This window comes from Alligator sinensis, unplaced genomic scaffold, assembly GCF_000455745.1.
Source record: "Alligator sinensis unplaced genomic scaffold, ASM45574v1 scaffold234_1, whole genome shotgun sequence".
NCBI classification, from domain to species: Eukaryota; Metazoa; Chordata; order Crocodylia; family Alligatoridae; genus Alligator; species Alligator sinensis.
In genome coordinates this window covers 41,119-68,733 of record NW_005842334.1, presented here as the reverse complement: position 1 = coordinate 68,733, position 27,615 = coordinate 41,119, and the positions used below count along the sequence as shown (strand labels likewise).

Here is a 27,615-nt window from a genome sequence, read left to right as displayed (position 1 = left end):
CCCCCCTGCAGAAATACAGCCTGCCCTCCCCCCCTTCACAGCAGCACCTGCCATCAGGACGCTCAAGGCCCTCCTGGTACAGCTCCCCCACCCCCATGGCATGGGGCAGTGGGGTGCGGCCCCGGTCACCTGGCACCAAGTGCTGCTTGTGCCACACCACATGAGTCCAGCCCAGCATGAGGCCATGCACCTTTGGGCAGCTCTGGACCACTCAGGCTGTCACCCAGAGCCCATCACTGCTTGCAGGGACCATGCATTGCACCAGGCTGGGTCCTGCCTCCATGGGCCCCACGCACGATCAGGCTGGGCCAGTTCCATGGAGGCAGGACCTGGCCTGGTGCAACACGTAGTCCCTGCAAGCAGCACCAGGCCCTGGGTGGCAGCCTGAGAGGCCTGGAGCTGCCCAAACTTGCCCAAACCCACGCCGGGCCAAGCCAGGCCTGTGCAATATGGCACAGGCAGTGCCAGGTGTCAGGCCCAGTGATCTCTCTCAGCAGCAATTAAGGATCCATGAATATACATTATCTATAATTACTCAGATTTAAAAAAATAAAAACTTAAGACAGATCAGTGAAAGCCTCTGTTTAGTTTTACAATACAAGTGAAAAAGGAAACAGCATCAGAATGTATGAAGGATTGGGCTAAAATACTGTAATTCCATTAAAACAAGTTTGTTACATCCCATATGTGAAATATTCTCTAGAGCTCTGATTTCTCATAGAAAATATGAAGCAGAAACAGGAAGTTTTCAGATAGGGGTGATTTCAATTTATCAAAGGGATGGAGAATCTCCATGACAAGAAAGACTGAATAGACTGGTTGGTTTAGAGAAGAGATATATTAGAGGCATACAAAATAATAAATGGTAAAAAGGACAGTTGTGTTTACCCCTTATAATAAAAAAGGCACATTCAAGGACAGTGAAAAGGGAAAAGTTGAGACTTTTTTTCCAGTAAATATATTTAACCTATGAATCTTAGTACAATAAGATTGTATTAAGCCAAAGGGCTTAGGTAGTAATCAAAAAAGGATTATCTATTTATACTGATAGTTAATTTGCATAAGATAAAATAATTATCTTATGAGGGATAATTAGATTAATGAGGGATCTGAGACCTCGTGTGTTAGGGCATCAGCCAGCTACTAGCTAACAATAAAGGTAATTTATTTTACAACGGTCCAGTATAGGTCTCTCTCACCTTCCTCAAGAATATCTGATACTACCCCTTGAAAAACATTTTACATTGAACTAGACAAACCATTGGTCTAAGCTAATATGGCAATTTCTATATTCAAGGTAGTTTCCGATGTGTTCATTTAAATTGCATTACTTTGCAAGTGCAAATAAAAGAAATACATAGATTTTGATAGCTGTTCACTCAAGTTTATATTGAGCAGGAGAGAATTTCCAGGAAACAAAGTATTAAGCACAAGCTTTCATAAGATGGCTTTTGTAGCATTTAAAAGTTTTTTGTGCCAGTCCTTGGTGTCCCATATTGGTCTGTTGGTCTATTTGTATGGAAAGAAGGAAAGCAATTAAAACTTCACTGTTCAGCATTCTTCCCCTACAGCTTTACTTGTATGTTGTCATAATGTGGAGTCTTAAAGTCAAATTAATTCCCCATGTAATAATATAGTTTCAGTATTACAGTTTAATGACTTGGTCAGGCAGTTAATATTAGCAGAGATTGCGTTGAACTGAAGGCACCAAAATTTAGTATAAGAAAGGTCCATTTCACTAAAAATGACCAATGCTTTTTATTATTTTGAGCTCATTTAATAGTTAAATAAAAAAGGCATTGGCTGACAACTTTTAACTTTTTTTTCACTAACAACATTTTACAATATTTTTTTAGTGCCAAAATAGATAGTGCAATGTGGGCGCATCTACACAAAATGCTTAACTGCACTGTAGCTTAATTTACTGCATAGTAAATGCATGTCTACATATGTACATGCTTACTGAACAGTAAACACTTAATCATAAGTAAGTTTGCTACCTGCAAATACAGGTAGCAAATTTATGAGTGGTTAATTACTGCACAGATAAGCACATGTGGACACGACCCAGAAGCAACAAGCAATCCAACCTGAGGCTAGCCTCAGGACCCTGGGCTGGGAGCCTCTCCTGCCCCCAGGGCTGGGATGCCTCTATGGCAGCCCCTGCCTCAGGCCTTTAAAAGCCTGCAGGCACAGAGAGACCTGAGGCACATAAGCAAGTAGCCTGAGGCCACTCCAAGACCCTGTGTGTCCCTGGGCAGGCCTCAGGCTAGCCTACCTGCACTCTGGCAATGCACTGCTGTGCGCCTGCCAGGCCCACACCATCCAGGCCAGCAGGCTGCTCCAGGCTGCTGAAGGCTCCAGCCAGGCCTGCCAGCTCCCAGGTCCAGCTGCAGGCAGCTTCTGGCTGCCATGGTCAGCTCCACCTGCCCACAGCCCACCCCTGGCAGACTTCCCCAAGCTTGCAGGTGTTGCGGGACATTGCCTCTCCCACGTGGCTCCCAGTCCCATACCAGGCCCCTGAACTGGGTGCTGCAGGGAGCTGTCCAGGCCCAGCAGCACAGGGACATCCATGCAGTGGCCCAGAGAGCTGGTGTAGGACCGATGATGGTGTCCTTCTCATCCATTGCCATGCTTACAACCACATGCCTGCCATGTGGAGCCCCAAATAACCCCCAAATAATGGAGGAGACTGGTGACCTTGTGGCACTGTGGGTTGAGATAGAGGTGCAGCATGAGTTCAAGCGGGGCAGGCACTCCAATGCCCACATATATGATAGACTGTCAGCACAGATGTGGGAGCATGGGCACGACCAATTGGCACAGCAGTGCCACACAAAGGTCAAGGCCTTGGGGGCACAGTAGGTTTCCATCATCAACCACAACCATTAGTCAGGGAGTGCCTGGAAGTCTGTGCCCTTTATATGGGAACTGATAAACATCCTCAAGCCTCAGGACTCAGGCCACAGCCATGATGTGTACAGTAGCACAGGTGGCCTGCCTGAACCCCTGCTCCGGCCTGGCACCCCTGGTAACACGTTACCAGGGGAGAGCCCCACAGGCATCCAGCAGCCCATCCCACCGAGCTTCCTGGCTGCAACCTCCACCAGCACCTCAGGAATCCTGGGCCAGTGCCTGCCTTAACAGCTCTGCAGCCCCAGCCATGAGGCATGGCTGTCCATGACAGCACCAGCCACCAGCAGTGCGAGCTCATCTCCAGGGTGGAGGTGGGGCCCTGGGCCAGGCACCTGCCCACTGTGCCCCATCATCTAAGGACACTGCCTGTAGCTGCATGCCATCAACAATAGCCATGACTGCACAGAGCCACAATCCATGCCAGCCCTGGCCATGTGGTAAGCCCCACTCAAAAGGGAGGGCCCTCCCTGCACCTGCCTCTGGCCCCAATCCCTGCCCCTTCCTGCCCTCCCTGCCCAGCCCACCCACACTCCCCTGGCCCTGGTTTCCTTCTCCACAGCATGCAGGGAGTCAGGAAATAGTGCCAAACTTTATTGAGCAGCCCCTGCCCCCACAGTGAGGTGGGCATGGGCCTCTGACATGCTGAGGAATGCATTGATGCCAGTGGCAATGTTCTCCTCAGCTGTGGCAGGTAGGGATGTATAGCACAGACACAGGTAGCCCTCCAGGTAGTGGTAGAGGTTGCAGGCAAACCAGGTTTGCCCCCCTATGCCACTGTAGCTCAGGATTGCATACCAGGTGTGCAGGTGCACCTGGGGCACCATGGCCATCAGCAGCAGCAGGGTGTAGTGGTTCTGGTACCCCTTGGTCCATGCAAACAGCTCTTCATGCACTCCCTGGAGGACATGCACCAGGGGCACACTCAGAGCACAGCAGGAGCTTGGGGAGGGGGCTGCCCCTGGGGTGGCTCCCTAGAGAAGATCACTGTGGGGAGGTCAGGGGAGCAGGCAGCTCCTTGTCCCAGTAATCTGGGAGCCCCATGCCTTCTGCATCCATGGGTTGAGGGCTGAACAGCAGTGCAGTGGGCTGAGCAGCTCAGTGCCATGAGCTGAGAAGCAGTGCAGCAAAGCAGTTGGCCTTCCAGAGGATGGCGGGGGGAGCAGGGTGTGGGCCTGAGACAACAGGTGCTGCCAGGAACCTAGCCTGTCCTGCCCTGAGAATGGGGTGGGAGAGGCAAGCTGCCGACAGCCAGCACCTGGTAGCACTCTGGCCCCAGGGGAGCAAGCTGGGCAGGGGGCTCAGCCAGCAGCTGCCTGAATCCAGGCCTGCGAGGGTGACTTAACATGGTTCCTGTGCATGCCTGACCCCTGATCTAAGGCTGGGCAGCTCACTGACCCTGGTACAGAGCATCTTATCTCTGAAACATTGCAAACTCTCACAAACAGCTTCTGTCTCATGGCTCTACAGGGCCTGCAGCTATGCAAGGAGGAGAGGCTGCCCTTGGCATCCAGGATGCAGCCTCAGGGTCACCACCACCCACAGCTGGGGCCCTTCAAATGCACCCACTCCACCTGGATAGGACCATCCTTCTGGACCACCTTGCAATGGCATCAGAGGATGGGCTGGGGGATGCTTGGGCCTAGCAGGTGGAGGAAGTGGCCTGCCAGGATAGGTGGCAGAAGGAGGAAGTCACCCATAAAGAGGCACAGAACTGGAACAAGAAGGCATGGGTCTGAGTAGACAGGGTGTTCTGTGTGCAACTCCTGGCCCTGGAGCTTGAGTAGGTGATGGTGCTGTGAGAGCAGAATGCCACCCTGGCCCAGGCAGTGCAGGCCATGAACAATGCCTGCTGGGTGCTGGACACTGTTCTGGCCTTGGCAGCTGCTTTCATGCCACCCGCTGCCTCGTCCCCAACCCTAGCACTGCCTGCCCCCTGGCAGCCACCTGCCACCCAGCAGCAAGCCCCAACCTGGGCCTAGGAAGAGGTCCTGCACCGCCTCCCACAGCATAGAGCCCCTAACCTGGGTCTAGTGCCACCCAGCTCCCCTGCCTGGGCCCAGTTCCACCACTTGCCTCAGCTCCAAATAGGCATGGAGCTGCCTACAGTGGGACCAGGATCACACACTGGACCAGTTGACCCTGGACATTGCCTGTCAGAGAGGGAGCTGCCCACAATGGGGGTGCACTGGCCACTGTCACCCCTGGGCAAGCCCCCCATGCACTGCACTCACTGCAGCCTCTGCACCCGCAGGGTAGTGGCAAGAGGCTGGGGTGCTGGCCACCTGTCCCCTAGTCACCCTCACTTCATGGGCCCCACCCCAGGATGGCACACAATACATAACTTTTATGGAGAAGAAGGTTTTTTATTGATGGTGAGTAGGTTGGGTGGTGGTACTTCCCTGTATGTGTAGATGCGTGTCTGGAACCATTTACTCACAAGTAAACTGGTGCCCCATCAAATGCACGTGTAGATGCACCCTGTTAGAAGCCATATTTGCTAAACTAGCTAGCCAGAAGTTCTGAAGTATATTTTTTTAGAGAAGCAAAAAGACTTATGGAAACCAAAATTAAATCTCCTCTGTGAGTCATAAATGTAATATTTTGTCCATTCCTGAAATTCTTATTCACATAGTAAATAAATACGTCTCTTAGTATTAGTGACTCCAGCTTCTCTCAGAGGCAGAGGAGGTATTGCTTTCAATGTTGATGCTACATGGAGAGGAAAGGTATATGGCCACTTACTATAAAACAAAAGACATAAACAGTCTGAAGCCAAGAATGTAGGAGAAGGCAATTTTTTAAAAAATGTGATGTCGTTCAATATTGAATTCAGTTGGAATTTTGCTAAATTAAGACTTTTAGTATAACTTTTAGCCTTTAGTATAATGCACTTGTATGGTTGCCTTTCATAAGACAGTGTCCCTTTTCTATCCCTAGTTGATGAATACAGTGTATGTAGTGGAGAAAAGTCAGAGAATATGAAGCAAATTTGCAGTCATCTTAGAACTTGGTATGCAAACTATAGATTTGTATTGGCTTCTCAGTTATACAGAAAGTCACTTAATTAACCTTCCAAATAGAACATAGCCCCTTCTGTCATGACAGCAGTTAGAGTTAATGAAGATTAGGAAGATAATTGGTTATTTTAGAAAGCCAGCAAGAAAGCATAGAAGAGCCTCATGAGTTACAAGTGCTGGTAAAGAGAGACTAAAAAGAGAATAGCACTTTGTACTGTTGACCTTCAAAAGTTCATACTCTTCTCCCAAAATGTAATAGTAGATGAAAAAAGAATTAACAAGGCACCACCAGACAGGGTGTGCTTTGGAGAATTAGAACCAAGTCATGATTTTAGCCAGGGAAATGGGATTTGCTAAAGAGTGTAGTTTCCCTGTTGACTACAAATGAGCTAGGTGCAAAGGCACCTTGGAGGAGAACCAAGAATCCACTCTAAAAGCCTCAATAAAACCTACAGCTCAGCTTACAGTGGTAGATTCCTTTAAATATCACTTCAAAAAAGCATTAATAAACCACTTCAGTTTCAAACAATATTTTACAGTAAAAGGAATGTTAACTCTATTTCTGTTAGTTGATTTATTGCCCATGACTTAGATGAGATGGCCATTCTTTTGCAGCCATCTAGAAATAATGTCAATCTAAAGTGGAGAATAAATGTGATAGGCACTAGTTAGTGCCAGATGTATGTGTTGATCTTAAAGTAAAAGTTTAAATATTGAAACACTTTTGAATCTTAGCCAATAATTATACTATGATGACGGTTAGGATACACAGTCAGTGAGACACTCCCCGAGCTGGATAGATAGGCAACTTCCCATCTGTACTTTCACTCTTTAGGTATTATAATATGTGTAGTTTGATTGACTTTCAGCCTTACTTCTGTTGAACTTATCAGTTGCAAATGTAAGACTAGTATGTGCCTTTAAGACATGACCCACAGGTCATATGGGGAAAATGTGGCAGAGCTGTGAATTTAACTGAGACCTCCATTCTAGTGTTTACCCAAAAGAATATCATTCCTCTCAGGATCTCCCTTCACCTTAACTCAGTTATGAAGTTCTGGAATAGCAAATTTCTCCTTCTGCTTCATTTAAATAAGATACAAGATAACACTGTGTGAGACAATTAAGATGATTCATATTAATAGCATATTCATAGAAATCTAGATATTTTATTGTAGAGTCCCCTGGCATACATTACTCTTCAGGCATGATTAACCACTAATCACATCTTAAGCTATTATGTACCCCTACCTTAATGCAATTAATGGTTTGATAAAACAAGGAATAAGCCGGAAAGTTATTACATAGAAAACATGGTACCTATCACACCATTAACAGTCATGGCTGGGAGCCACATTAGCTGATGGATCTCCCAGTCACTGGGGTGCACCATGCAGTTTTATAGCTGGAAGCCCCATCATCTAATCTGGGCTTCCAGGTATGGGGCGCTGCATGGTACACCCCTGCTACTGGGCGACCCATCACCTGACAGGGCTCCCAGTCATAAGCACTTTCTAACTGCTGGTGCAGGGGAGCCCAGGATCATGATTCCATTGGAAATAAGACACTATGGGATCTGATGCTCAATCCCACAATCATGCTTGATGCCATGCACATATGGCATGGCAGGAAGTATGATTGTGGGGATTGTGCACCAGATCCCATGGTGCCTTTATTTGCATATCTGCCAAGGGCCTAAGAAACATAGGGTCCAGTTTGCTGTTGACTTAGTTTGACAAATTTCCAATGGATGGAGCTACACCAGTGTAAAACTGGAAAAACATGGCAATGAACAGCACTCCCATGTATAAGATAAGGAGCCATTTGAAGACTGGCTTACTGCTACATCAACACAGGATTTTTCTTCCCTGAATATGTATTTCTTACCTGAACAGTTTCAATCCAAGAAAAAAAAATTGCTTTTGTCCACTCCAGACCTGGAATAATATAGTGTTAAAATAAATACATTTATCCAGGCCTAACCAAGCACAAGGCAGATTATGAAATTTCTAGACATCTGGAGAGATTTCTAGCTTCTGAGCTACTCTTACACTGACTGGCCTGAAGGGACTCCAGTAACTGGCTTCAAATGTTTCACTAGTTTTCCACCACAAAGGTATTTCAATAGTGTACTGAAAGTGCTGATGTAATCTGAAGATGGCCTGTTAGAAAGGGGAATACCAGACCATTATACAGTAACAGTTCAAATCACAAGAGTGGTTTGACCTGTCCAGCCCTATAGCCTGGCATTCAAGGCTGGTCTGAGGGTATGATTCATCATGGGCACTACATGATGCCACTGTGAAATACCCCACTAGAGCTTAGTTTTATCCTGTGTTGCAGTTTGAATTAAGAATGAGGAACTAGAATGAAACTATTTACAAGGTGGTATCCAGGCATCAATAATACTTAGGTTTAAGATGTTTATACATTAAGGCTCTAACACCTTGGTCGGGGAATACAAAGATACGGTAACTTGTTGAAGGCTGTACAATTAACTTGGAATTAAGCCTATTATTTTCTTACCTTGTCAGACCTTTGCATTGTGTCATGTGCCATTGTCATTTTGGGGTCCCAAAGTGGGAGCTGAGCTCCAGGCCTGTTGGCATATCAGGTGCTGGGCTCAGTTTCTGGTAAACTGGAATGCCAAAAGTGTAACATTTCAGCCTCCTGCTGGTCAGCTGATGGAGACAACTTGCTAATGATATGTTTTAACAGGTTAGATGAGGGGTGACAGGTCAGTCCGCAGGCCAAGTCCCATCCATGAGCTGCTTGGCCAGGGTCCAATGTAGCCATGCAAGTCTAGCCCTGCCAGGGCCCAATTCAGACTTGAAAATTTGGCAGAATGATAATGGTGGAGGTGTTAATTGCCACCACTCCCCCATTGCCAAATATAACGCCCCCTGGGGAAACCCATGGGCCAGATGACAAAGCTCTGTGGGCTGGAGGTTAAGCATCCCGTTCTAATTTATTTTCTCATTTTAATATTTGTCTGGGATTTTTTTATATTGCCATGTGTAATTTAGTTTGGTTGAGCCAATTTGCCATCACAGGCCACGTCCAGACATGCATGCACATTTGGTTCTCTTGTGCTGCAGCTACTTGTCCCTGGGGAATGCCCATGCCATGTGCGCATTGGTGCACAGCAAGTTACCCTGAGGGTGGTAGGGGAGGCTGGGGCCAGCAGCTGGCCTCAGCAGCCTTACCTGAAGTTCTGGAGGCTTCCTGGGGCTGCAGCAGTGGCAATCCTTCCAGGTGGATCCTGGCTGGCAGCCGCAGCATGGGTTCCCAGTGGCCCAGCTCTGCTTTTCAGCAGTGTGTCCTTCCCACATGTGCACTGCTCTGCTTTTTTTCCCCTTGCTAAAAAAAAACAAACGCTTTTTCCTCTAGGTGTAAAAAAAAAAATGGGGAAAAAATGCAGAGCAGCATATGCATGGGCAGCATGCCTTTGCAGCATGGAGAACACCTGCCTGTGCAGTATGTGGTGCAGACATATTTGTCGCACCACATACCTCATGGCCGTGTTCGTCTGGACATGCCCACAGAGTGCAACCATTTTTTTTTTTTAATTGTTTGTGCCAGATACCAGACTGAAACCCCTGGACACTCATGCCCTCTGCTTGTATATCTACTGACAGGGTTGTGTGTGTGGAGGGACTACTTCTAAAGGTGAATGGGTAACTTGTGATCTGTGCTAAATCTTTCCTTTTACTTCAGACAGGTTTTGAATCAGGCCCTTATCACTAGCCCCAATGCCGGCCAAGGCTGCTGATGGAAATTCCGATTAGTGACTGTTCTGGCTGTATTTTTTGTTTTGTGAATACTTGTTTACTAGGAACTGGACTGACTCCACCATCCCAACTGAATTATGTTATTTCCTTTATACCTAAAGTTTAAGGGATGGATTTTAACCACAGATGGAAGGATCAAACTAATTGTACATCTCTGTAGTTTACTGTTGATGAATTTGCATTTTCTGGGTTTTGTCCTCAATAGGTTTACACTGTTGAAGAACATGGTATGGATATTCTCATGTGGTCTTCAAGCAGGAAAAAAGAAAGGACATGGATGTATGCAAATGTGGTCCTCTCCAGTAACAGTCCTTTCAAAGTTGCATTTGAAGCTGAAGTGGGGGCAAATGAGCTCACAGAATTTGCTCTTGATGATATTTCTTTCACTCCTGAATGTATGGCTGGAGGTATGTGATAGTACAAATATGGTAAAATTACTTATGGCTTTGGAGGGGGCGGGGATATGTTCCATCTTACAGTGGAGTGTTTATGTTCTGTTCATAGCATTTTTCAAAAAACTTGAAGTTACCAGTAGAAGTATTTGAAGGAAACTCCATTAAAAATCCAGAATTTTAAACTACTTCACTGCAACATGATAGCTAACAAGTATGGTAATATCCTATAAGAAAAATTTAAATATCTTGGACAATTCTGCATGGAAATAGTAAATATTAGGGGTTGCTTGTTTGTTTTGTTTTTTGTTTTGCTTTTGGGTTTTTTAAACACATACAGTGCTACAGGTGTTTCTTCCTTCCAGTGCCTTTTCCAGACTGCAAGGATCACAATGGGGAAGAGACAGGGAGCAGGTACAAAAAAGAGGAAATCCTTCTACTGCTGCCACTGTCCCCTCCTGAGCATGGCACCACCTGCAGCCACAGCTTGTGTCTGGAGCAGGGCAGGAGTGACTCAGAGTCTCCCCTTGTACCCAAATCAGCTGGGGACAGCAGCAACAAAACAGTGCAGGGCGGGCTGCAACCACATTACTGCATCCCCCTTGGATCCACCCCTGAAGGCTACTAGTCATATCATAGGTATCAGTTTGTATTGGGGGAATAAAGGAGATAAAGAGTAAATTTATTATCTCTGATCTGCAGGGCAGATTTTGATTTAGGTTTTCACTAAATGTGTGAATTTCCCATTGGGCATCAAACGAGTTCTACCCTTGTAAGTGGATAAAAATATCTGAATAAAGATATTAACACCTTGAGTTGGTAAGGTTATTTTTTCCCTAAAAACACCATTTGAACAAATCAGTAATTACAGTAACCTTCAATACAATTACTATAATTGAAGGCCTGTTAGTTTTACTGTGAACTCTATATGAAAGGGTTTTGTTATGACCCCAGCTATAACAATTTTCTCTAGGACGAAAACAGTGAGACAAGACTTCAGTTTGGGATGGAAGGGTTTTACAAGCACAAAAGTTACTCACAATTATTTAAAAAAGAAAATGGTTTGTTCTTTTATCTTTGCTCTCTTCATAAAAAATCTTAGCAGCATAACAAATTTACTTTGTTGCCAGGCACTTTGAGATTTTATGATCTCTTATGCGTACTACAAAAAACATTGTGACTTGAACTGTGCAAAGAAATTACTTGAATCCTAGAGCTCTACAACACTGCTTGCTATGCATGTGGACTATTACATAGTACAGGGGTTTTCAACCTTTTTTAAGGAGTGTACCCCTCCTGGGCTGTACCCCCTGGACGAGCTGGGGGGGGGTGGTTCTCCAGCAGCCAGTTCACAAGCAGGGGGAGGGTGGTACTTGGGTGGCAGCAGGTGGTGGCAAGTGGTGACGCACAGCAGCAGCAGGAGAAGTGAAGGTACTTGGGAACCACACCACCACCACCTACCACTGCTACACAATGGCACACAGTGATGCACTTCCCATGTACCCCCGCTTCTCCACGCCACTGCCACGTACCCCCCGGAGGCTTCCCAAGTACCCCCGGTTGACAACCCCTGACAGCGTAATCTCACAATTAAAAACAGCTAATTAAAAATGTTTGCATAGGAATCAATCATTCTTAAAAAGTGATGTAAATTTAATGATTTCATAGTTTCATAGTTGGTAGGGTCGGAAGGGACCTGAGCAGATCATCCTGTCTGACCTTCTGCCGTGGCAGGAAAGAATGCTGGGGTCAAATGCCCCCGGCAAGGTGTCTATCTAGCCTCCTTTTGAAGACCCCCAGGGTAGGAGCGAGCACCACTTCCCTTGGAAGTTGGTTCCAGATCCTAGCCGCCCTGACTATGAAGTAGTGCCTCCTGATGTCTAGCTTGAATCTACTCTCAGTCAACTTATGGCCATTGTTCCTTGTTACTCCCGGTAGTGCTCAGGGAAACAGGGACTCTCCCATTGCCTGCTGGTTTCCCTTGACCAGTTTCTAGATGGCCACCAGATCCCCTCTCAGCCTTTTCTTGTGGAGGCTGAACAGGTTCAGGGCCCTTAGCCTCTCCTCATAGGGCCTGCCCTGCTGCTCCCTGATCATGCGAGTGGCCCGCCTCTGGACCCTCTCCATGTTGTCCACATCCCTCCTGAAGTGCGGTGCCCAGAACTGGATGCAGTACTCCAACTGCGGCCTGATCAGTGTGGCATAGAAGGGGAGGATCACCTCCTTTGACCTGCGCATGATACATCTGTGGATGCGTGACAAGGTGTGGTTAGCCTTCCTGACTGCGAGAATGACTCCAATAATGTCAATAATGATTCCAAGATCCTTTTCTGCTGCTGTGCTGATGAGAATGGAGTTCCCCAGCCTGTAGGTATGCTGCTGGTTCTTCCTCCCCCGCCCCCCCCCGATGCAGTACCTTGCACTTGTCAGTGTTGAAACCCATCCTGTTCTTATCTGCCCACCCCTGTAACCTGTCCAGATCAAATTGCAGCTTGTCCCTCCCTTCTAGCGTGCTCACTTCTCCCCACATCTTAGTTTCATCTATGAATTTGAACAAGGTGTTTTTCACCTCCTAGTCCAAGTCACTGATGAAGATGTTGAACAGTGCGGGCCCAAGGACCGAGCACTGGGGGACCCCACTGCCCACATCCCTTCAGGTCGAAAATGACCCATCCACCACCACTCTCTGGGTTCGGCCCTCCAGCCAATTGGCGACCCGTCTGACTGTGTAGGCATCGACACCACAATCTCCTAATTTTTTAACAAGAATGGGGTGAGAGACAGTGTCGAAGGCCTTCCTAAAGTCCAGAAAGACTACATCCACCGTGACACCTGCGTCCAAGGATTTTGTGACCTGGTCGTAGAAGGCAACCAGGTTGGTCTGACAGGACCTGACTCTAATGAACCCATGTTGATTGCCCCTAAGCATACACTCCCCTGCTTGCCCCTCGCAGATGTGCACCTGGATAATTTTCTCAAAGAGCTTCCCCAGGACCGAGATAAGACTAACAGGGTTATAATTTCCTGGGTCCTCCTTCCTCCCTTTTTTGAAAATGGGGACCACACTGGCCCTTTTCCAGTCCTCTGGCACCTCACCAGAACACTACGAGTACTCGTAAAGCTGTGTCGGGGGTCCCACAATGACCTCTGCTAATTCCCTTAGCACTCTGGGGTGGAGATTGTCAGGACCTGCTGATTTGAACACATCCAGTCCCACCAGAAGTTCCCTGACTAGGTCCTCTCTGACCCTGGGCCTGGCTGTGCCTCCCCTGGGACCATCAGAGATCCCGGTGTGGGGGATGACCTGGTCCGTGCTCAGAAAAATGGAGGCAAATAAATTGTTAAATAGGTTAGCTTTGTCATCTGGTGAGACCACCAGATTTCCAAGTATGTCCTGCAGAGACCCCACATTACCCAGAACATTCTTTTTACTCCCTATGTATTTAAAAAAGGATTTCTTGTTATCCTTGATTCAGGTTGCTAGCCCCAGTTCCATCTCTGCCTTGGCCTTCCTACAATCTTGAGCAACAGAAGTATAATCCTCCCTGGTGATGTCCCCTCCTTTCCATTGGGTGTACACCTCCTTCTTAGCTTTGAGACATTCCTGGATGCTTTTGGTGAGCCATGGGGGCTTTTGAGCACTCTTGCCCATGTTGGGATTGCCACCCTTTGGGCTTGGAGGATCGTCTCCTTCAGGAACGACCACTCTTTGGGACCTCAGTTCCTCCCTGACTAGTCTCCTTAGCTCAATGAAATCCGCCCTCCTGAAGTCCAGGGCTGCTGTCTTGCTGCAGGCCTTTGCCACCCTGCGCTGGATGGTGAATTCCAATAGGTGAGGATTGCTATCTCCCAGGTGATCGATTTGCACGAGTACTGGTTGGTAAGTGAATAATAGGTATTGGTATGGCCAAATAAAAAACAGGCATTGTGCAAAAGTCCTTGAATAATTTTTGCCACTATTCACACAGCTCTTACCATGATCTAGAACTGTTCAGACACCATACAGGTAATGCAGCCCATGTGTGAATTACTTGTATCACACCATGTTTAAAACTGCTTCTATTGTCAATGATGATAAAGCTAGTCTCTTGGGAAGTCAGCCACATGCTGGTTTGTACTTGAAGCTTTGATGGTACTATATGTTCTCACATATGTGACATTTGCTAGATCTAAAAATACAAGTGCAGCATCTTTTTGAAAAATACTGCCAATGGATCAGGCAGGGTTATTTTTTTTAATGAAATCTGATGAGCTGTGACATGCACATAGACAAATGCTTGTCCTAGGTTTATTGTGTCAGTAATCTTTGCTTGTTCTGTCTTAAGAATCATTTGTGAACTTTTGTTGAGGGCTTTTACAGTACCGTGGGGAGGAACAAAGGAGTTTATAAATTATGTATTTTTAGTCCCCATGAATAATTGGAACACTCATATCTAAGCCCTACAAAGGGCTGCATTCTGCCTTCTTGTTCATGTTTAATCAGCACAAATATTTCTATGTGCACATTTACACTTTGATTTCTACAAATACTTATTCACAGTTTTGACTTGTTTTGTCCGCATCCACATATTTATATAAAAGATTACACAGCTGTTTGCTCAAAGAAAACAGAAATGAGAAAGAGAGAGAGAGAAAGATACATGTATAGCTGAAGCAAACAGATTTGAAAATATAAAAATATTCAAAGTCATGTTTCCCTTGTTCCACCCAACTAGAATCTCAGCTTTTTTTTTGGTATTTTTTTCTCTGTCACTACCACCATCACATACTAATCTTGTTTTAAACCAGAATATGTATCACAATATGGTTAAAAATACCTGATTTAGTTCAGTTGGATTTGGCTATTGTGCCAAGATGGGAAACTCATTACATTGTGGGGGATGATTAGTTGTCCTTGCTAGTTTGACCAGGGCGATTTGCCCAACTCCTATAAGATGTGCCAGGAACAGGAAGAAAGCACAAAGAGAAACTTCTAATTACATAAGGTTCCATTATTTCTATCTTTTTGTACTGTGGTTCATTATTGGAAGAAAACAGATTATCCTTAAGACTGCGGTAGTTGTAACCAAGGCTCGGTGTTTGGGGAATAATGGACCTACACACATGACAGAATTCATCTGCCATAAGGAAACCAGGATCTTTTAATGTTTTTCCATACCTTTGAATTTTTTTTACCCCTCTTCCTATGTTCAGTGTGATTTGCTACTTGTTCAAATCCATGGCTCATTTTCAGGACCTGAGATCTTCTAACCTCTCAAAATTTACATGCTCTCATAACATCCCATTCTCATCTTTTCCCTTTCTATGTTCATCTTGTAAGTTTCACATTCCACCTTCTGATTCTTTTCCTTGACTCTGCCCAAAATGGCCAATTCTAACAGTGCATTTATGTCCTTCATTCAGCCAGATATCCCAATTTTGTGTATTCCATTTAACTTCTGTCTCTCCCACCCAGCCCTATAATTCCATGTTTCACTCATCTTTCTATTTTCTACTAGCCTGTCTCCCAATTCTGTATTTACCTTTGTTTACTTCTTGCATTGACACCTTGTACTCTGACAACTGGCCATTAAAATTCCAAATGTAATGTAATCTTTTATTTAGTTTAGGAATGAAGCAGTCAGAGCTAAGAAATGAGGCCTCCTGGCCAGACAAGCTATGGTATTTAGATGGAATAAGTGTCTGCTGGTGACCTTCAGGTACTTTCACTGTTGAACCACATGAATTGACAAAGAACTCAGCTCCTTTACATTTTTTTCCAATAGACCTGGGCTGTCCTGAGAAGAATTCTCTCCCTAACTCCTGTTGGCCAGAAAGTTGATCTGAACTGATAAAGAAGCAATAATTAACTATCTTAGGTCTCTGTAGCTGATTAGCAAAAAAAATTTCAACAGTACACAGAAAGGAAATCTTTCCTTTGGTTTATTCATGATTTTCATAGATTTCATAGACATTAGGGTTGGAAGGGACCTCGGAAGATCATCAAGTCCAGCCCCCTGCCCAAGGGGCAGGAAGTCAGCTGGGGTCATAGGATCCCAGCAAGATAAGCATCCAGTTTCATCTTGAAGGTGTTCAATGAAGGCGCTTGAAACACCTCCGGTGGCAGGCTGTTCCAGACCTTGGGGGCTCGGACAGTAAAGAAGTTCTTCCTTATGTCCAGCCTGAAACGTTCTTGTAGTAGTTTGTGACCATTCAACCTCGTCATCCCTTGGGGTGCTCTGGTGAACAAACGTTTCCCCAGATACTGGCGGTCACCCCGATAAACTTGTAGGTGGCCATCAGATCACCCCTGAGCCTGCGCTTTTCCAGGCTAAAGAGCCCCATGGCTCTCAGCCTGTCATCGTAGGGTCTGCTTCCCTGACCTCTGATCATGCACGTGGCTCTTCTCTGAACTCTCTCAAGCTTCTCCACATCCTTTTTGAATTGTGGAGCCCAAAACTGGATGCAGTACTCCAGCTGCGGCCTCACTAAGGCCGAGTACAAGGGGAGAATGACGTCCCGGGATTTGCTTGAGAAGCATCTATGGATGCAAGCCAGTGATTTGTCCTAGATGCAACACCTATTGTGAGCTTGTTATAATAACTGTTTTCCAAATGGCCACTTTTTAATGGTAAATTTGAAGATATCACTCTGCCAGCATCACAACACCACAACAATCAGAAATTTGAGTGCAGTTTGCCTTTCTTAAAGAATTTTGTAAAAGCTCTAAATCAGTCAGATAAAGTTCTTAGGTGAAAAAGTGTACAGTCCTTTTCTAGTTCTGCTTTGGATTTTACTTATCATATTTATCTTTGTTCAAACTCAAAAGTATGCATTACATGCAGTTATGATACTTTTGTAATGTTCCTCCCTTTTAAAAGATTGTTTTGTGACTACAGACTTTTTCTCTCTCTTTCTGCATTATTATTTCTCCATCCTCTCTTTAATTACTTTAGGTTTCCCGGGGCAACATGTTCTAAATAGAAGCAATCACAATTTAGCTGGTTGGGAGCACTAAGCAATAAAGCATTACCAGCAGCTCTAATTCAGCTGAGGTTTTTATTTGTTTTTAAGTAGTGAGCATTCATTAGCCAAGAGAGTTTCTCCAGATCCAAGTATATTCCTGAGTAGTTGAGCAAAATATTATCAAGCTTCTACTCAGTATAGTGCTGTAGGAAGTTACTCTGAGTATTCACTGTATAGATAGCAGATGGCATTGAATTTAATTTCAGAACTGCATGTAAAGGAAGTCTTGCCTTTCAAAAGATCCAGGATCTTCTGTAGGACATGCCATGCACAAATCTTGCATTCCTGTCCACTGAGGAGGGGCTAGTTCTAGTGTATATGATACTGGATTTAGTCAGTTATCAGGACTGTTGAATGCAATTCAGAACAACTGAAACCTTCTCCTTATACTTGAACCTTTAATTAGTACTTTAAGTTTTTGAGAAGTTCAGTAATTTAAAAACATAGCTAAATAACATGCTTCCATGCTGAGCTTCAAATAGAAGCAGATGATGAAGTATTGGAGTACTGCGCAACCAGCTATTCTCATGGTAATTCTAGACCAGATGATATTTGGAAGTATCTGTAATAGTGTTAAAATGCCTTATTTGCAAGATTATAATCTCAAATCTAGCCCAGAGGGGGCTAGTTATTTTGTAAATTAAACATCCAAACTTTTGGCTATTAAAATTTATATTTTTGTTTTTCACCTATTTCTATATAGATCCTAGGAGCAGAGTGGTTACAATGTTAAGTAGTTCATAGAATCATTTAGAAAGTTAGGGTTGGAAGGGACCACAGGAGATCATCTAGTCCAACCCCCTGCTCAAAGCAGGACCAGCCCCAACTACACCATCCCAGCCAAAGGTTTGTCTAGCTGGGTCTTGAATGCCTCCAAGGATGGAGATTCCACCACCTCTCTGGATAACCTGTTTCAGTGTTTTACTACGCTCCTAGTGAGAAAATTCTTCCTAATGTCCAATTTAAACTTCCGTTGCTGCAACTTGAGACTGGTGCTCCTTGTTACGTCAAAATAGTTAAAATGGTGTAAGTTCAAGCCTTGCTCTGAAATCATGCCAAAGGCTGCACCTGATTTGATCCAACTATAAATGGGTATGTGGTCACTCATAGTCAAAGGCAACCAAACGTGATGCTCCTTGTGTGCTGCTGGCTACAGACTAAAGTGTGGCTTACCACACAAGCCTAATATGTTTTTAGACTGGGGATAAAGCTTTTTTTTTTTTGCCTTTTTATCTCATAATCAAAAGCCTTGCACATATATCATCAAAAACATGATCATTCCACTTCCAAAAGACAATCTTACTGATAATCAATCATTCTAGAGTCAGTCAAGAAAATACCTCAGTATGCCATGTCCTGAGTAAACCCCATTTGGATCAACACTCACCACAATAGGATTTTTAGCATGACTTCGCAGGTGGATTCCAATATAGCAATAGGAGTTTGTAAATGAATTGTTGAGTACTTGTTTGGACTCAGGTGGGATGTGAAGCTCTTGACACATCTCCAGTGCAGTGGTACTATGTTCTTTGTTCATACCCCACATGCCTGCTCCTGTATGTATGTGTTAACCCTGGAAATATGCCGGTATAGACACTCGAGGGTCATCACCAGTGACCACTCTCAAGGGCATCCAAGCCTCTTCACCAGTTTTTTTCCAGTTTTCAAGGATTTACAAAGAAGTAAATGGGGGTAGTGTGTGCTTTGAAACAGCCTGTCTAGTATATGCTGCTGTCATGGTAAAGATGTGGCCTCCATCAAATAGAGATATTTGACGGAGGTGTGGTTCTCTGAAGTTCTAGTCATGACCCTGAAGTCTGAATGTACAAATTTCCTACCTTCCCAACAACATGGCAGTTTTTTTTTATTAAACAATTCAATCTTTGTTTGATGCTAAAAACTAGCTGTTGACCAGGACTGTGTTGTGAAAAGAGGGGGTATGGCAGGGCACTGTTGGTGCCTGCCACTTTAAGGGCTAGGCCAGGGAGATGGCAGGTGTCTGATGAGGGCGGCCATTTAATGCCAGCTCTCTGTGCTGAGGAATGCTGTTTGAGACCAGCCAGCAGGAGAAGAACATCTCCCTGCTGAGTTCCTTGGGCCAGGAACAACTTGGAGATCTATGGGCTGGGGCTGTGGGGATGAAGGAGGCCCCAGGTCCTGGGTATGACCTAAAACTGCACCCTCCCAGGGTCAGGAGCCCTGGTGGGACTGCTGGTGGCATGGCAGCCACAGGAAATGCCAGGACCACAAACCTCCCTGGTGAAAGGCAGGGAGGAGGCACTTTATAATGTCCAGACCCTGCACAGTCCTGGCTGGGGAAATCCCAGACCTGTGAGATTTTTGAGAGGTGTGAGGCTCAGTTTGATCCACTGGAGTTGTGAGGCAGAGAAAGCAAGTGGATCAGACCTGACTGGATAGACCCTCGAACTGGTCACTGCTGGGGCCAGGACCCAAGGTGGGTCAAAAGGGCCAGGGGCCCACCACGAGGGATGCCCAGAGCAAGAGGCTTGGGATTCCGACTGGCTTGAAGGTGGGGGCAGGGCCTAAGGGGGAGCCAAAGATCCCAGAGAGGGGACCACAGCCAGAGAAGGAGAAGGGTACAGGTAAGCTTAGCTGCCTGGGATGCAATCTGCGAGGCATTGGCCCCAGTGTAGGGGAAGGTTCAGAGCTGGGGATATCACCCCTAGTCAGCAGGGCTTTAAATGGGCAGCCTCCTGCCAAAGTAACATCTTACTCATTTTTCCATAAAGGCATGGCACGTGATAGAGGCAGGCGGTTAGCCCAGAAACAGGTGGGCAGGTGAACATCAAGAGCCCTGAGAAGGCCCCTTGTTACAGGGGGCTTCTGCTTTTCATAGCCAGAGCAAGGTATAGTCAAGTTTTCAAATATACTGGCAGTAGCCACAGCCCACTGGAAGTTTTCCCTTTTTCCAAATAAAACAAGCAAGGCTGTTTGTGAAGTCTTTTTGTGCTCATTCTTTCTTTCAGTGTGTAGCCAAGCTGAAAACCAGTAACCTCAAACCAGCAGTAAGTTTCCAATCAAGATAGAGTTATTCCCTTGTTTCAGAGCAAATCTTCTCCTTTCTTCTGAAGCGAACCATCCCAAACAGCCTCACAGGCTGACTTTTGAATGTGTCTTTTAGTTGATTAGTATTCTCATGGGATGGAGTGCCAGGGACTTAATGACCCTGCCACTCTCCTATCCCTGTAAAGAACCCAGGTCAAGCACTGGATTGAACTGGGCAGAAACTTTCATTGTTTCCAGTTCAGCTCCCAGTCTGCTTTGTGACCTTGTATAAATCACTTCATTACCTATGTCTCAGTCTACCCCTCTGTAAAACAGAGACAATGTTGCTTACCTCTACTGTAAAGTGTTTTAAGATCCATTGCTGAAGATGTCCTGTAAGACTTAGCTTTTATTAATATTACTATTAAAATGTATTAGCTTTGCTGCAGACACTGAAGTATTGAACTCAGATTAACAGTGATAATAACAGATAGAGGAGATCTCTCCAAAGCAACAGGATTTCCAGAGATAAAGAACTAACCTCTGGACATTCAAAATTACACTGTAGCTAGTAAATATTTCCAACCCCATCAAATGCAAATATTTCAAGATCTGATGGTCTCTCAGGTAGATTAGGTCTAAATTATATATGGCTTTATATACCAAAAGAAGTGCTTGGGACTCATTCAGTGAATTATCAGTAGTCACCTTAATGCTTTACTGAATACCCACAGCAATTCATAAGTTTGTCAGAAAGTCATAAATAAGACCACAGATTTGACTTTGTGGATTTTTTTCAGAGATCATTCAAATGTGATACTTGCCCTTACACAGATCGCCCACTAGAAAAGAAAATACAACTGGATGCTAAATTTGGTTGCTGCTTCAGTGTTTACATACACTGAAGCATTCTAAATGGCACCTATGAATAAGATTGTTTTAACTAATTACTTACAATTGTGGTATATTCCATATTACAAAATAAGCCCTTTAATGTTTAAGCAGTGTCACTGCCTCTGCAAACATAAGAAACGCTTGACCTCTTAGGCTAGGGACAGACATTCAAAGAGCCCGAGCCTGAATTGATTCAATCTTTGCAGGTTAGTTTCATCTGCAGAAAATGAACTGGTTTGCAAGTAGATAGATGTGCAGCACATGCCTGTAGTGGCTCAGGCCAGCAGCCTGGGGATGCTAGAGAAGCTCTTCCCTTCCAACAGGGAAGCTGAGCTGAGAGGGGCATCACCAGGCCTCAGCAGGCCTGAATTAGGGTTTAAACCCTCACCTCAGCCTGCAGAGTTTGGAGGGTAGGAGAAGAGGAATCATCTTCTTGGGGTTAGGGGGGAAGGAAGGGGGAGGGGGAGGAGAGCTCTGCCTGCCCCAGCTGCTCCCTGACAGCTGGAAGCAATCCCCACACACAGGGTTGCCTGGCCCAAAGGGGAACTCTTCCCCTTCTCCCTCTCCCACACTGCCATGGAGCATGGAGGGGAGCTCTGTTTGGTGCTGGGAAGGCTCCCCCCTCCCCCATCTCCCCCACCACCACCCTGGGGTGGGGAGGGGGGCACTGCAAAGCTGCTCAGCCCTGAAGGGGGACTCTTCCTCTGTTTCTCCCCCACCACCAAGAGGGAAGGCGGGCTCCATACAATGCTGCCTGGCCCCAGATGGGGACTCTTCTGCTACCTCTCCTCCCCGCCCCGTGGGGCAGGGAGGGGGGATGTGTACTCTTCCTCCTCCTCCTCTTACCCCTGCCCCCACTCCTGCCACTGAGGGGCAGGGAGGGGGTTCTCTGTGCAGGCTGCCTGGCCCTGGCCCCAGCTCTTGCCCCAGAGGGGGAAATTTCCCCCCTGGGGGGTGGAGAAGGGAAAAGAGTCCCCCCAGCATAGAACAGAGCCCTGCTCCCTGCCCCATGGGACAACCATCCTGGCATAGTGCAGTTAAGGTGAAGGGGGCAGAGAGAGAGGTTAATTCCTCCCTCTGTCCCTTCTGCCCCCACAACCCAGCCCAGCTTGTCTTCTCTCAGCCCCGGCTAAGGCAGCCATTTGGTGAGGCCAGGATGAGCTGTGGGGGTGGGGCCACTCCGGTGGGTGCATCTCAGTGATGGGGAGGCCAGCACAGCCAGGCAGCTCCTTTCCCCATCAGTGAGTGCAACCTGGCATTGGCGACACAGAGGGGGTGCACGTGTACCCCCTGAGATCAGCCGTGCACGCCTTGGAAGTGCCAGCTGCAAAACTGGAAGTGCCAGCAGAAGTCCACTTCCAGTTTTGCTGCTGGCTTGGTGATCAGCCACTGGGGGACCCCCCTCCACTCTGGTCAGCGATTGGCCAATGGGGGATCTCCCCTCCCTTGGTCAGTGATCTGGTGCCCCCTTCAGACTTGGGAGGCACAAGTTGCCCGTGCAATCCGGCCCGCCCAGCGGCTGGCCAAGCAGCAGGTTATCCAGGCCCACTCAGAGGCACTGTAGGTCCATAGCCCAGTAGCTGCCCACCCTGGAGACTTGCTGGGACCCCACAAGCTTCTGCAGTGCTTCTTAGCGGGCCTGCATAAGCTGCTATCCAGCCAGTCGCTGGCCACGGATGCTAGGTTGTGCTCACTGACAGGGGAAGCAGCTGCCCAGCTGTGCTGGCCTCCCCATCACTGAGCTGCACACACTGGGGGTAGCCCCACTCTCACAGCTTGGCCCAACCACCCAAGAGGCTGCCTTAGCTGGGGCTGAATGAGGCCAGACCAGGCTGGGCCACAGGGCTGGGACCACCCCCCAGCAGCTGTGACTCCACTAAAGCCTCTCCCCATGCCCCAGCTGGGCTGGGCCAGGCCAGGGAGCACCTCAAAAGCCACCCCTCCCTGCCCCATGAGAGTGGAGGAAGAGAGTGGGGAAGAGTTCCCCTCTGCCCGTACTGATCAGAGCCCACCCTTCAGAGGTAGGAGTGAGGGCAGGGGAAGGAGGCATAGTAGTATTGGCACTAGATTTGGACCCAGCCCCTATACCTTTGTTCTGGGTGAGCACAACCCTCAGACCAACCACAACATCTGCCAGTTGGTAATAGGTGAGTTTATTGATACAGAGTGATAATAAAAATGCAACAATACTCTCTAGATATTCTATTCCAGTGCTTAACCATCTTCATAGTTAGAATCCCCATATCCAACTTAAACTGCCCTTGTTGCATTATAAGACTGTTATGTCTTATCCCACCCCTGCAGAGGAAGAGAAAGAAAGTGAATGAAATCCATATAGGGACAGATATGCACCTGAACAAAGCTAATTGTAGGATTTCTACCTGATATTTTAAAACTTTTCAGGACAGAGATAATTTCTTCTTCTGTGTACAGTGGTGACATGTACAGGGTGCACAGGGGTGCACATGCACCCCCTGAAAGCACTAGTGCACCCCTGACAGGCTACACTACCCACTTAGGTGATGGGCAAGGGGGGCAGGTGGGAGCACCGGTGTCCCCCCCCCCCGCCCCCGCAAAAGCTGGCTGGGGAGTGGGAGTGCTGGGTGAAGTGCCATGGCCACTTCCAGGAGCACCGTGGCCACTTCCCAGTCAGCACGATCAGCTGCAGGATACCCCCCACCCCAGTCAGCAAGTTTGGCCATGGGGGGGGACCCCTCATTCTTTGGCTGGTCACTGTGTGGGGCACATGCCCCCCCCTGACTAAGGTGGCACCAGCGCCCATGTCTGTGTATAAGTAGGTGCCTTGCCTAACCTGTTCAAAACTTACTTGACGGACTGAGTAGAATCTATACTCCTCCAACCTTCTCCCACATCCTGGGCATGCCTACATGAGACATTCACTGTGCATTTACCTAATTAACTGCACAGTAAATGTCTTAGTATCTACACTTCTGCCTCTCTTAGGGCACACAAAACTAATATAAACTCCGCAGCAGGGTAGTCTGGTAAAATACAAATACTACCCTGCTGCAGAGTTTCATGTACTGCAATGCACGTATAGACGCTGCCCTGGCTGGTTGGGACACAGGATGCCTCAGTTTAAGGCTAGCCAGCAGGCAGCCCCTGCATTGGTGCACCCTGAGCCCCAGGCAGCCATTCAACAGCACATGAAGATCTCCATGTGCTGCGACGGGTGGGGTGTCTGGGGCACAGGGTTCCTCAGTGCGGAGCTAGCTGGCAGGCACCCTGTGCTCCAGCCAGGTGCTTGGCAGTGCATGGAGATGGGGTGACTACTCACTCCATCTCTATGTACTGAGTAGCTGCCTGGACACAGGGTGCCACAGTACAGGAGCTGCCAGCTGGCTAGACCTGTGCTCAAACACCCTGTATCCCAACCACCCAGAGCAGCATCTACATGTGCACTGCTGTACATGAAAAAACTCCAGAGCAGTAAGTTCCAGTGTGTATTTATACACATTAATTGCAGGTGGAAATGCACCCCCGTCCTTCTAGTCTCTGATTTTATTAACCACTGCATTAATAGAAGGATACAATTGTCAGCTCAGACCTTCTCCCCATACATGGTTACTCCTGTGGTTCCTCCCTCAGGGTTAGTCAGGCCATATATGTCTTAAACCCTTTCTATATTAAGCAGACTTTGTATATTTAATATCACCCACTTAATACTTGCTCAGTATGATCAAAATCTAAATACCAAGGCCTAGAGTCTCAGACAACCTTTGTCATTCTGTTTTATTTTCTTTATAGAGTGCTTGTCAATAAGCCCATGGTGCTGACCAGAATTTCTGTATTAACACCACTGTCATCACCACACTGACCAGCTCCTCCTTATTCTGTGAGTTTGCCTGCACCACAGCAGCAAGGAGTCCTGGGCCCTGGGCCTAGAGCACACCCTGCCCACCTGAGCCTGCAGACACACTCCAACCCTGGAAATTATCCCCAGTACCCACTCTCAAGTCCAGGGACCAAGAGATCAAGAGCTGGCACAGGAAGATGAGCCAGGAGCAGCCTCACTGATACATTTCTGGCTTGGAGCATGTTTAAAATGGCTAGGGTATACTCAAGCCCTTATGGTTTGAGGACCTGTATGTTTATGCTTGTTATAAGTAGCTTAAGTTTCTTATGATAAACAGAAATCTTTATCTGAAAATCGGAGGACCTGATTTTTTTTTTTATGTTGTTCTACAACAACTGAAAAAAAACGTTAATTAATCAATTAAGTTGTCATGGCACCATCCATTTTTCTCATCTATTTATAAAAGAATGAAGGAAAGTTTTGGACACCTCACTCTAACAAGGACATGGACAAGCTTGAGAGAGTCCAAAGAAGAGCCACCCATATGATCAGAGTCTTACACAGCGAGCCATAAGAGGAAAGGCTGAGGTATCTGGGACTCTTCAGCCTGAAGAAAAGAAGGCTGAGAGGGGACCTGGTAGCAGCTTACCACTACACTAGTACATCAAGGGCTCAGTGAGCAACTGTTCACCAGGGCACCCAAGGGGTAAACTAGGAGTAAGGGCCACAAACTCCTGGAAGAGCGATTCAGGCTCAACATTAGGAAAAAAGTCTTCACTGTCAGGGTGTCCAGACTCTGGAACAGGCTCCTTCCAGAGGTGGTGCAATCACCACCAGAAATCTTCAAGAGGAAACTAGACAGTCACCTTGCTGGGGTCACCTGACCCCCAGTTATCTTTCCCGCTTGGTGCAGGGGGCTGGACCTGATGATCTTCCAAGGCCCCTTACAGTCTATGAATCTGTGAAAGAAAGAAGGAAATTTTGTCTTGTTGAATTTTCAGGCGAATCTTCAGATGTCATGGAAATAATTATTTTTTCAACCAGAATGAGATAAGTATGTTACAAAAACATGGGCAAGCAAATTTAGGAGCTCTGAATTAGGCAGGCGCACACACACACACACACACACACACACACACACACACACACACACTCAGGAAGATTTTTGTTTAATAATGCCAAGTTCGGGTTTATCATCATACAAAATTTAAGATATTCTCTTCAGAAGCTGCTGTATACAAACTTAAGTTTGTACTTCCGAAGACTCCAGTCTTTTCTTCCTTTAAAAGTTGAGCTTGAAAAAAAAAATACTTTATTTTTAAAGAGCCAATGTAAAATGTGATTGATTTCTGTTGGTTGCAGTGATTTCTTTTTACTTTGCTTTAAAATTGTCCCCATGGTCCCTGCTTCAGTCTGTTGGAAACTAAATCTTCATAGATTTTTCCCAGTTTTCTATTTCTACTTAAAAGAAATCACATGAATATGATAGGCAATAACACAGATTGCTTGCTTCTGAGCAGCACGTTGCCAAAATGTAGCAAAGTATAGAAAATGTGCAGTACACAGCAATGGGCAAGTTTTATCCAATAATATGGGCCATCAAAGTGAAAGTTAAGAGTCCCATGTCTCATGAATTTGAAGCTCAATGTTACATTTGGCCTCTGGTGAACTATGATTGTTTAACCTAGAGAAAATAAATAGCTTAGTGCAATTTTGAACATGAACAAAATATGCATTCATAGAATCATATGAAGCTATTGGATCAGGCTCTGTTTAAATTTATTCTGTGTCATTGATTGTGCAGTTTGCCCTGCTAAATACAGCACTATCCAGACAGGATAAAATACAAATTAATTTCAAATCTGCTGGAGTCCTTTTCAGTAGTCTGCCCAATAGTGAAAATGTTCTAAATTCTGAAGCAGGAGGCAAGGAGGAGAATTAAAGAGGCAAATGGATTTTTCAATGTATCTCAATTAATTTTCTTCAATATCTCTGAAATCAGTGTGAAGGCTTCTATCTCATTCCTTCTATTTAGTGCATTTTATTGGGCACTTGATAAATTAGGATTCTTATATAAGGAAAACTGGGGGTGGGGTTAGGTTGCACCAAAAAGCCACCCTTTTTCATTAGATTTAGGAGGCAAATTCTTTGTGTAAAAAATAATTCTGTCATAGTATGGGTCATTAGTGGCCCAATTCAAAGACAACAGAACTAAAAGGGAGCCCTTCCACAAGCTGTAATGGGAAGCCAGGTACAGACATTATACTTTTACCAGTATAAGTGATCAGAAATTAGTCTATACCCATAACAGAAGAGAAGTTTGGCACACAAAACTGGTCTATAACAAGAATGGAACAGAAGTTCAGCACACGTGGACTGGTTTAAAAATGGCAGAACCTAGTCTAATATTTGTCCATTCCCCACTCCCCACCAAAGGGCAAACGTGTTCTGTTCATTACTGATCTAAACTACACTACAAAGGCTAGGGACAGACATTATACATAAACCAGTTTAAGTGATCAGAAACTGGTTTAAACCTGTAACAGAACAGATGTTCAATGCATATAAACCCGTTTGAAAATGTCTGAAACTGGTTTGAGATAAACCTGGTTGAATGTAGTATCAGACTTAACTGATTTGGCTCAAACCAGTTCATGCAATGTCTATCCCAGACCCCTTGCTGGTTTAAAATAAACCCGACTCACCCAGCATCCTGGTATGCTCTCTGGGCTGGGCAGAGCTCTGGCAGAGACTTGCAGGCACAGCAGGGTCTGCCT

General features: G+C 46.1%; 1 protein-coding gene across 1 annotated transcript in view; it reads left to right on the top strand.

Annotated features, from left to right (window-relative positions):
• MALRD1 (MAM and LDL receptor class A domain containing 1) overlaps positions 1–27,615 on the top strand; it is a 455,974-nt gene that overhangs the window by 402,731 nt on the left and 25,628 nt on the right. The window contains exon 32 of the mRNA XM_025210089.1: positions 9,930–10,131. Within this exon, the coding sequence (XP_025065874.1) occupies positions 9,930–10,131 (202 nt within the window). The remainder of the gene's footprint in view (positions 1–9,929; positions 10,132–27,615) is intronic.